The sequence below is a fragment of the Leptinotarsa decemlineata genome, unplaced genomic scaffold (assembly GCF_025532065.1).
Source record: "Leptinotarsa decemlineata unplaced genomic scaffold, Ldec_3_MD MMD2_tig00026363_RagTag_RagTag, whole genome shotgun sequence".
Taxonomy (NCBI): Eukaryota; Metazoa; Arthropoda; class Insecta; order Coleoptera; family Chrysomelidae; genus Leptinotarsa; species Leptinotarsa decemlineata.
In genome coordinates this window covers 702948-714310 of record NW_027412706.1, presented here as the reverse complement: position 1 = coordinate 714310, position 11363 = coordinate 702948, and the positions used below count along the sequence as shown (strand labels likewise).

General features: G+C 36.5%; 1 protein-coding gene across 1 annotated transcript in view; it reads right to left on the bottom strand.

Annotated features, from left to right (window-relative positions):
• Positions 1 to 450: 450 nt before the first annotated feature.
• The window catches only part of LOC111508797 (CKLF-like MARVEL transmembrane domain-containing protein 4), an 80185-nt gene continuing 69272 nt past the window's right edge, over positions 451 to 11363 (bottom strand). Inside the window, exons 2-4 of the mRNA XM_023164408.2 lie at positions 8569 to 8736; positions 4835 to 4954; positions 451 to 1493 (exon numbers count right to left, since the gene is read on the bottom strand). Coding sequence (XP_023020176.1) covers positions 1407 to 1493; positions 4835 to 4954; positions 8569 to 8736 — 375 coding nt within the window. The 3' untranslated portion in view covers positions 451 to 1406. The remainder of the gene's footprint in view (positions 1494 to 4834; positions 4955 to 8568; positions 8737 to 11363) is intronic.

Genomic DNA, 11363 nt, shown 5'->3' with positions numbered 1-11363 from the left:
TCACATAACTTTTTTAATAACGAAACAACAACTCTTTTCTTCCTCTCTGTGATAAAAATATTCTAAAAATCTTTCAAAATCCATTTTTTCGTTAACTAGCTGTCGTCCCACTTCGAACGTCGAAACTTGTACGAGCTAAGGATTAATTAAGTGTTACCATTCAATTTCAAATCCAAGCACGTTAAACGGTAATATTCTACAAAAAATTCTGTGGAAATTTGAATTGGGATTCTAGGAAGTTGTTTGAAATATGGGTTTGTAACAATATCAACGGATATTTAATGTCAAACTTTGCAGGTTTGCAGTTAAGAATTCGATGAAAGTAATTTTCTCGTAAAAAGATTAGATGTGTGTGATTGTTGCCTACTGCACATTATAATATTTCGCTAATAGTTAATGGATTTTCTCAATAAGAGAAATATCTTATAAACCAAAAATGATAATCTGATATAATGGAGATAACTTTAATACAAAACAATGGATAGTCAATTTTAAATAAAATATACAATTATATTAGGTACAATGTTATTTGTGATAAAATTTAAAAACTTAAACATTACCATTACAGTTGTGTATTAAAATAGGCTTAAATGTATTGCAACGCAACGGTACAATTTTTGTGACATAACATTCATTCGAGTAAATTGATGGATGTAGCTTTTACTACGTGGTAGGAAATCCTCATGAAAAGTGAGAATTGAAACTTTCTATGTTTTTTAAACACGTTTATTGGTATCGAACTTTATTGCAGTTTCGTCCTATATGGACATTTTCAAACGTATACATAAAACATTGAAAATTTCGAAAGTGCAGAAACGTTAGTTACAAATAAAAATGGTAAAAAACTTAGAAAGTTTCAATTCTCATTTTTCAAGATTCATTCAAGTGATTTTCAAGTGATGATCCTGGATACTTATCACTAATAGAACATTTACAGAAAGTAACAATAAAAGGGGTGATATTTCTTTTATCATAAATATATATTCAACTTTTCAATGCAATTGACAATAATGCATGTTTATTGTGGTTTATTGTGGTTCAGAAGAGCTATACATTTCATGAATTATGTTTTTGGAATATATTTTTTCAGCCTTGATAAACGTCGTAATTTTCGCACATATCCTAACATGCAGTACATACCTGTGAAAATTTTGTCGTAATAGTTGTAAAATTGTTAGATCGCTTCGATAAAAAAAGAAGGGAGGACCCTCAACAAAAATGAAAATAGTTTGCTCTGCCAACAACTAGCACCATAGTCTTCTCGAAAAATTCAAGTATGTAGGTACTTTAAGATTTTTCAAAGTTTTCCAAGAAGGACTGTGTTCAACTGACTTATATTTAAGGTACATTTGTGGCTTAACCTATGACAGTACGTAGTTTTTCTTAAATTACAGTTCAGAAATAAATTAATTCGTTGATCGGCTGCTTTTCCACTCGATGGACAACAGGTAGGTAGCGAAGCCATATACACCAGCGTTGAACAATCCAAAAACCTAGAAAAAAAAACAACAATGAGATGAGAGGAAAAAAACCAACGCAAAGTCTTCAAGAATTTATTGCTTAGGGTATTTTGAATAGGTAGATAGATTAGATTGCTGTAAAGCAATTAATTCTAAGAACTCATTTTTGGACTATCACATCACTATTATTATCATTGTTCTGGTTGCATGACAGTTCCTATGGAATACTAGCAAAGGGGTATACTCGTATTATTTCTATTTCCTCTAGGTATTATAAGAATTAGTTTGTTTCAAAAGTTTTGTCCGTTTGAATATCATGTGTTTTTGTAGCTCCGAAAAATCTTGCAAATAACCACAGACCAGTCGCTTTGCTATAAGTGATCAAAATTCATTGAGATATGTCACCCATATTTGGAATCAAGGCCGTAGCCAGAAAACAATTTCGGGTGTTTTGGTGGAACAGTAGTAAAACATGAAATATAAAAATAACGAAAGTAAGAAAATTGTGTTACATGATTATATATATTCATTAGAAAACCAATACAGAAATATTAACATCTTTTCACAAAATCAAATTTAATTTTCTAGCTTTTTTTGCAGCAAACAAATCAATCACCTACTTGGTGTCGATGTCAATTCTACGGTGGATTGACATTAACGCCAAACAGTTGAGTCGTTCCTGGCTTGTGGAGTTTCTTAAATAAGTTTTGAGGCGTTTCAGAGAAGATAAAGTTCTTTCAGGGGTATATGTGGAAACAGGTAGTGTCGCCAAGACCTTGAAAGTTTGTACGCACATTGCCGTAAGGTTTTACATTGTGTTTCGTGTAGGTTTTTTTCAATATTATCTTTCAAGCACTTGGTTCGTTTTGCCAAGGACTTGATAAAATTTCTAACGGATTTTATAATTCCAATAGTATCTGTATCTGTAGAGTAGGGAGGGTGAGTGTAGGCCCACAGCACTCAGGCCACATGTGACCCATTGTACATCCTCCCGAGGAGTTGTCCTCCTAGGTCATCGTCGATCCTGTCCTTTCCAGGAAGGTGGACATGTCACTAGGACACACACTCTCTTATTGACGATAACTCGCATAGGACATGCCAGACAGTTTCATCTTCCTGTTCACACATCCTGCACAGAGGTGTGTCCACTAGCCCCATATTATGACTGTTAAACGTAGATTTTTATTGATCATCTCTAGATATTTCTTCGGTGCCAGCTTCCCAGGGTCGCCCAGGGTGATCCTGGCAAGATTGCTTACTTTGATTTCATCCCATCTTTTTAGGGATTGTGCATGAGTGTGACGTTTTGGCTAGTTCCGCAATTGTCGAAGTCATCAGACCGTAGGTGCCACTGGGTTCCAAATTTCTTAGTCCATCCGCTTTCTTGGCTATAGAGTTGGCAATGCGATTACCTTTGCTCCTGTCGTGTCCTTTAATCCACTCCAGGATAATATTATTATCTACCGAGGCTTTGGCTGAATCTTGGTGGCACTCTAGTACTAGGCCTGAGGTAACACGTTGTCTGTTCTAGGCTAATAGGGCTTGTCTGCTATCAGTGCAGATACTTTTTTGCCAGAAATTCCTTTCCTGGTTATTTCTTTTGTGGCAATTGAGATACCAGCCAGTTCTGTTTGAACCACGCTTGTATTTTTTCCCATTTCCCACTCAATCCTTAGACTTAGTGATCTGGAGTACACATCACATCCTAAGCCTTCTTTGGTTTTTGGGCCGTCCGTATATATGCGTATTGCATTTGTAGCATCTGACTCTGTGTTCTGTTTTATTTGTATTCTGTAGGGTTTATTAAACACAAACCTGGGTACAATTGCATCAATGGTTGCCTGCAGTAGAGGATGCGCAGTGAGCGCTTCTCGCCATAGGCTCAGCCTCAATTGACCCATTCCTACTTCGAGGTTTACACCAGCCGTGTGCAATCGTAACATTCCATTGCCGCGGTTGGTGTTATTCTCATGGCTCCTGTGATGTTCAAACAAGCCAATCGTTGTATTTGATATAATTTTTGGATGGCCGTTGCTTGTAGAACTTTCGGGGGGATCAATCCCTCTCGAATCCCCCCCATGGCTACGGCGTTGTTTGGAATAACGCAGTCGAGAAACATGGAGAATCAAGAGCTGTTGCGCTTGATATTTCTAAGGCCTTTGACCGTGTGTGGCATGAGGGTTTGCTGGTCAAACATCGATGCTATGGCTTGTCGGATCATTATTGTGTATGGATCTTCAGCTTCCTGAAAAAATGTGGTCGTCGATGGATATCTCTTGAATATTTTCACCGTCAACGCTGGTGTTTCCCAGGGATCCATATTGTCTTTAACCCTCTTTTTATTGTATATCAACGACATTTTGGAAAAAACCAAGAATCCAATATATTGCTTCGCTGACGACAACACATTTGTCTCATCATTCCATTAGGATTCCAGGACATCGGCTATACGGAGGCACATCTTCACCATAATCGCTCAAGATCTGGAAGCATGGCGGAATATTCAGAAATATGTTGATTTTTAATATAACTTATTGAAAAGCAACTTGTCATGGGTTATTTGAAAAATTTGTCTTGTCTTTTTGAATACAGGATGAATTTCAATTGTTATGATAATAACAACAATTCATTTTCCAATGTTTATACTGGGGGAAAACAATATAGAAAACACAAAAAAAGGTGTAACTAATTCGATTAAAGAGGACAGGTGGAAGATCATACATACAGGTACGACGACAGGTACTTCTTGATGTTCAGATGTTTCAGAATTCGTTTAATAGGACGCTATTAAAAAATAATATTCGACAATATGCATTGCATTGTAAAAATTAAAGTTATTTTCGCCCTGAAAATTAAATACTTCAGCAAATAAATTTGTTTTTCCTATCGCTGTTGTTACTATTGAACCATCTGCTCATGTTAGTGATTGAATTGTGCCCTTGTGAAATTTTGACCAGTCTTTAGCCGCTGACCAGAAGGATCCAGAACTCATTGTATTGACAATCAGTTGACTTGATACGATTAATTATCGGTCTAATACTGATCTCGCAGCTCAGACGTTCGAGTTTTATTCCTTTCCTGAAAACACTTTTTTAGTTTTTTCTCTTTTTTATAAAGTACGAATATGTTGAGTCATTCACATTTTTCCCTAATAATGACATTTTTCGCAAGTTTCAGTATGAATTGAAAGAAAGAAGTCACGAAAAATGTGCTTTCAAATATGGTAGTAAAGTTACTAAGTCAAAGTCGAAATATGCTTTATTGCTCAGAGACTTTGACTACTTTTGACTTATACCACTAGTACTGCTACCACTATTGTAGTAACAACTACTACTACGAATACTACTACTACCACTACTACTACTGATAATTACCCCTGCTGCTATGTACATCCCTCGATGAGAATATGCGTGATGTATTGTGGCTGAAACGATAAGTTGAACAATAAAGGCTATAATGTAGAAAACTGTGCAGATCCCCGTGTTGAATAATTCCTGAAAAATAAAACATAATGTTTATATTCTTACTAAAGTATTGGAATGGGGTATACTGGTAATATAATCACTTTATAAAGGCCAATCTGACTTGGAAATCATCAATCATAAATTTATGACACTAATGTCTGATATATCAAAAATATCTAATTAATCCACTGAAATACTCTCAAATGAACAGTATGGTTTCAGGAGGCAGATCAACAGAAGATGTAGTTCTGGAACTCTCAACTGAGATATATTATGTATTAAACAAAAAATAAATCACAGCACCCTGAATTTTGGTAGATCTTACCAAAGCCTTCCACAAAGTTTTCCACAAAAAATTGCGTGATGAAATCTGGAAGTCCATGGCATATGGGGTAAAACTCACCAGTTATTCATCGGACCGTCAACAATAAATGGCTATCGAAAATGTTACCAGTGGAAGGCAATTGATGAATATCAATATGGTATACCACAGGAGGTTGATTTAGCACCCTTCGCTTTCTACAATATATTTAGTTAGTTTGTTTCCACTGAAGACCGAAGTAACAACAATAAATTTCGATGTCAACATAAGGAAACAACATAGGATGAGCCGAAAATTATAGCTTAAAAGGATGTGAAAGTAGTTCAGAAATGCTTTCGATATAATAAACTCTTCAAATATAGAGAAAATTCTTCTCACGCAAATAATCTCCCAATTATTGTTACCTCCATATTACACAGACATTTACCACGTGTAGAAACTATTTTTAGTTTCAATGAATCCTTCATACCACGCACAAGCTTGTTACTTCCGATTACTGCGGTTTCCTTGTTTATTCCGCACACTTGTCACGTCATTTCATTTGGACTCCGGGACAACGGTTGCAAATGCACATCTTCCCCGGCAGCAGGAGGTGGCATATCTTAATGAGAATCTATAGGTGATTTCGAATCGGGGTGAAAGTAACCAAGTTCAATTCAAGGCCACGAAAACCCAGGCATCGGTTTTCTCCAAAAAGATAAATGTCTTCGATGTGTTTGTTGGGTGTTCAAATGGTCACCAATATGTGTTGGGCGATATAATGTCGCTGGAATTGCAAAAGTTGCTTCTCAAAAGTTTGGAACACTGTTCCGAACCAGAAAAATGTACACAACTTAGCAATTTTTGATGCTTCATAAAGATCAGATCAGATCTTCCGTGGAGTATTTTTCCGCCCCTAAACATACCCTGAAGCTGCTGGATTCTATCCAGAAAAGAGTCATTCGTCCGATTGGAGACGCGAACATCACTTGCAACCTTTGATAGTCTGGAAAATCGAAGAAAGGTTGGAGATTTGTTTCTCTTTTATAGATACTTTCACGGGAAGTGTTCAAGTGACCTGGCACATTTGATTCCACCAAGAACGGTACATATAAAAAATACGTGACTGACTGTGGCTGCTCATGGTTTTGAGGTTTAACTCAGTACACCTCGAACTTCACTGTTTAAAAACTTTCATTTAGAAAACTTCGTTCATGTGGAATAAACTTCCTGTCTAATGTGAATCGCTACACTCGCACAGGCACCGCTCTTAGAACGCCTTGAGGATTTTTCTGTACTGCTTGTGTTTCGTCCTTGAACAAAAAAAAACGTTTGATGTTTGTCACATTCTTCTTGACATAATTTGTGCCTCACATGCGCATAAATCTGTCTCTTTGTTTTACTGCCTACAGCTAAGGTCTACGTTGAGTTTGGGAGTCTTCTTAATGGACAGTGTCCAGTGGGTGGCTCTGTGAATATTCTGGACCAATCCCTGCTGTGTTGAGGTTGTTCTTCAGTTCTTTTTTAGACGGTTCCATTATAAAGGTTTTCATGTGTACATTTCCTTGTATATTTTATGTTTCTTATAGAACCACTTTCAAATTTGGTTCCGTGTCAGAGAATTTGGTACCCCCGTAGTTGGTTCAGGGCCAATATATGAAACAAATAATCAATCTCTAGCAAATTCACCAGATTTTTCATTCCCTGTGAGTCGTGATTGTCCAGGCACTCAATATGAGGTCAGTCTATTCCACTCCATTGGTTTCTTCAGTTTTTCACTTCATTCACACCACTCTTGTATTCATCAGTATGATACCTGGCAGTCTGAAATAATAATAATTCGTTTAATTCATCGTTTTGATTTCTGGTGCATTGTCAGATTACATAATACATCTGCTTTGAAGAAGGATTGTGTATTGACGAAGTGGGTAGCTGAAATGTAAATGTACCTACAAATAGTGTATTCCAGTTATATCTCATAACGAGGTATTTCTGTCAAGCATGTTCTCGGAAAACAAAAATAATAGTATATCGCTCTTAGAGTCATGTCATACCAATGAATAAAGTTCAGGATTATAATTTTCGAATATAACCAAAATAATTATGATCTTATATGCCTATTCGCAGACCTCGCTTTGGTGCCATTCATCATACGGTGTAAATCATACATCAAAAATATCATGAATCCTCGTACTCATGAAGAGGGTTCGAACTTCCGATGACTTTACAAACTCCTGCCGGAACCGTTCTGTGTGTCCCCCAATGCTCATTTCCTTTTTGATCTGCACTTCAAGATGACGTAGTTTTACCTGCAACCATTTAATTAATCCAAAGAGCTAGCCGAGTTGGGAACAGCAAATTCATGTTCCTGTTCGTTTTTGGGCAGTTTACTGGGATTACTACTATTTTTAATGATTTTGTTTCACCGGGTGGACGTTTCTTCTAACTGAGAGCTGCACATCCTTCCTTAGTTGTTCACATAGTTTTTCTTTGGGATAAACTTGTTACGCATTCATTTTAATCGAATGCAATACCGATATCATGTCCTTCTCCACTCTTAAGGAAGTGATAAAGATTATTTTTTCATGGGTAAGTTGTCTGCGATCCCCAGAATCCCTTCAGCTGTACCACGAGCAGTGGTACAGCTGACGAGATTCTGAGGGCCACAATTTTTTAGACAATAAGTTTTTTCTCTTCCTTCTTCTCCCTCATTGAGTACAAAAGGTTGTAACTTTCAATGAAACAAAGAATAAATATTACTGGAGTTTTTTCCCAACACCAAATCGTTATTTTAACACCTCGACACGTGTTTCAGTTTGATATTCCTCTTGAAGATGATCACTTGGTGATCGAAACACGTGTCGAGGTGTTGGGAAAAAATCTAGAAAATATGTAGATCCTGCACGTGGTTTCCTTTCAGATACAATATGGAAAAACAAAACTCTTTCGAAACAAATACTTCCACATGAACATTGACGAAATATTCTGCTTGAAATTTAGTCTTACCAAATTGCCCTCCTACTTTCAGTAGTTGGATGAAACCAGTTGTTCTGTATCTTAATAATTGGTTTGTTACCAGTGAGGCAAATGAATGAAGAGCGGGATTTGATTTATTCTACACGATCCTGTATACCCTTCAATTTTACTCTATGTGTTCATAAAATACGAGTAATTCGTTCGTTTTTGGTTTCAATAAATAAACATTTACGAAAACAAGCACGATATGCGCTTTGATAATTCAATACAGAAAGTACTGCATTATTACAGCATGTAATGAATTGAAACCATGGTTATGATATGTAGTACAGTTTTATACTGCCGCTAGAAAATATTTTGTACTTACAGTCAATATCCAGTTGATTGGCATATTTAGAGCTTCTCTTATCCCTAACAAATAGATGAAAATCCATATCAATGTACCAATGAAGCTCGTTGTGGCAACAAACAAAAAGAAGTGGGTTCCTCCATAGTAGGCAGGTGAGGCTAAGGACATGCAAAGGATTCCCAAAATCTGAAAAAGAATAAAAGCTTGAGGACCAACGACCTGAAATTCTTAGAAAATAGTTGTTTCTTTATAGAAATTTCTTACATATTGGACAGTAGGGTGTATAATTAATGATTTAGATATTTTTTGAGATAAGGTTGTTTGCGTTAAAGATACAAGAATTGTCGGCGTTGAATGGATACTGTTACGTTTTTCCCAGTGGGCTTACCAATAATTGACTACACTGAATAATAATCAAACTCAACTTTATTTCACTTTCAATACAAAAATCACTTTAACTTAAACTTCCACTATTATTCAAATGTCAACCCCTTTCCTAAGGTTATTCGCCCCGAACAACATTCCAAGAGGAAACATTTCGACACATGTACGGACTCATTCTCTCTATGTGGACAACTATAGACTTGCTTCTGGGCGACAATTGAATTCTGTGCACCACATCGTTAATCTTTTTGGTTATCAAGTGAGGTCCTTGCCATGGTCTCTGCAACTGGAGACAAACCTTTTCGACGTTGGGGTTGGTAGAGCCACACTGCATCCTCCTCCTTAAAGGTCTCTCCTTCAGGTCATTCACATACTCTGAAATAGGTATCTCTTGAGAATTATCAGATGGGCTGCCACACAATACATCTATCGGAAGATTCAGTTCCCTGTCAGTTAACAATATGGATGGTATGTGACATGTAACGCCATGTTGAGAGCTCTTGTATGCCAACAGAAAAAAGGAACCAATTCATCACAGTCTCTTTGGTCTTCGGAGACAAACATCGAGAGGTAGTTATTTATGGTGCGATTATGCGTCTCGACCATTTCATCGTACTGTGGGTGAAGAGCAGTTATTCTTTACTTCTTTATTCCCAACGAAGTCATCATTTCCTTCCATAAATCCAATTCCAAGCTGCGGCCCTGATCCGAGTGTAGTTCCTGGGTACTCCGTGTCTGGCAATTACCGCTCGCACTCTTATCACGTCTGGTGGAAAGTTCCTCTTCTGGCAGCTGGGTATTTTTGTCATCCTGGCGTTGGTAAAATTTTTGTCTTTCTACAGTAGCCCTTTCCGGGTCCGATAATTCTTTCCGAAGTTCCCGGAAAACCTCCTCAAACTTTTTATCGACTTCTTCAAGCTTTTCAAATTTTCTGTTAACTCCATCAAGTTTCTCGTCGACCACTTTTTCCAATAACTCCTTTGTTTTCTGAAATACTTTTCCAAATTCTTCCTGAATAAATTCATGTACCTCCCTTTTACTCACTTGGGAAGATTTCAAATCTTCTAATTAATGAAGGTACATCTGATTGTCTTTTTCTAATTTTTCCTGAATATTTACCAATAATTTACGATAGTCCTATCTGTTTCTTTCTTGTTGATCTTCTTCTTTCTTGCATGCTCGTTCTTCCTCTCTTCTGCATACATCTTCTTCTCCGCCAGGCACGCTTGCAAAGCCTTGAATATTTTCTCAAGTTCGTTGTAATCGATACTCATTGTTATCACCACAAAACAATTATCCCACTTCTGACACCAAATAATTAACTCAAACTCAACTTTATTTCACTTTTAATACAACAATACACTTCAAATTAAATTTCAACTATTCTTCAAACGTCTATCGCCTTATTAGATCGCTCGCGTACCGCACTGTCAGTTTCACTTGACAGTCTCAATAGGCGAGTGGATCGCGTTTATATTTGGCAGTCGAAGGCCGTAGAAAATTCCTCGGAATTCTATCGAATGACACCAATAAAGGTGTTATTAAAAAGAATTTTCTGGGTTCAGTAAGAAGTCCATAAAAATGCAACTACTTTGTCAGTAATCTAAAATTTTGTGTTTTAAATCAGTTGGGCAGAACAGTGAATCACACGATACAGTGAAATGAACTAATTGAAGAACCCCTTCAATTTTCGCGATTCGTAACTAGTTGAATGACCCGGTAGACGTCGCAGGTGCGCCGATTGCACTCACTTTTGTTGTGCCAACAATCGTCGGAAGCCTCGAAAAAAAGCGGAAATGACCTTAATAGAACAAACAGAAATGGCTTGACATGTACGACCCCATATGCACGTTATCATTTAGGTATTTTAGATTAGCGTGTCAACATTCTTTGCGATGCACTTATGAATTTCATCGAGAACCGGTCGACCCAATTTTGCAATGGCATATACAGTACCGTCAATGGATCGCTCTTTACACAGGCATCATCCATCAATTTGTGTATCCGAAATAAAAGTGTTTGATGAAGACATGCTTTTACTTATGAATTTTACCAAAAAGTTGACTATATATATATATATATATATATATATATATATATATATATATATATATATATATATATATATATATATATATATATAGTCTATTTTCTCAAGCAGCGGAGTAATAATTCGTTTTTCAAGTGGCTGTTCCATAGGCGTACATAACTGGGTCGATTAAAAAGTGAAAAATGTAACATTTATTTCAAACATTCACTGCTATTTTATGATTTGATATAATTAATCTCAGAATACTTTTTATAGTTGTATAGTATATGTATAGTATATATAGTATATATTTATAGTTGTATAGTGGTTGTATAGTATATGAAAGCACTTTTTAATGTGTCACATACTTGCAGAGATTATATATTGAATCAGGCATACC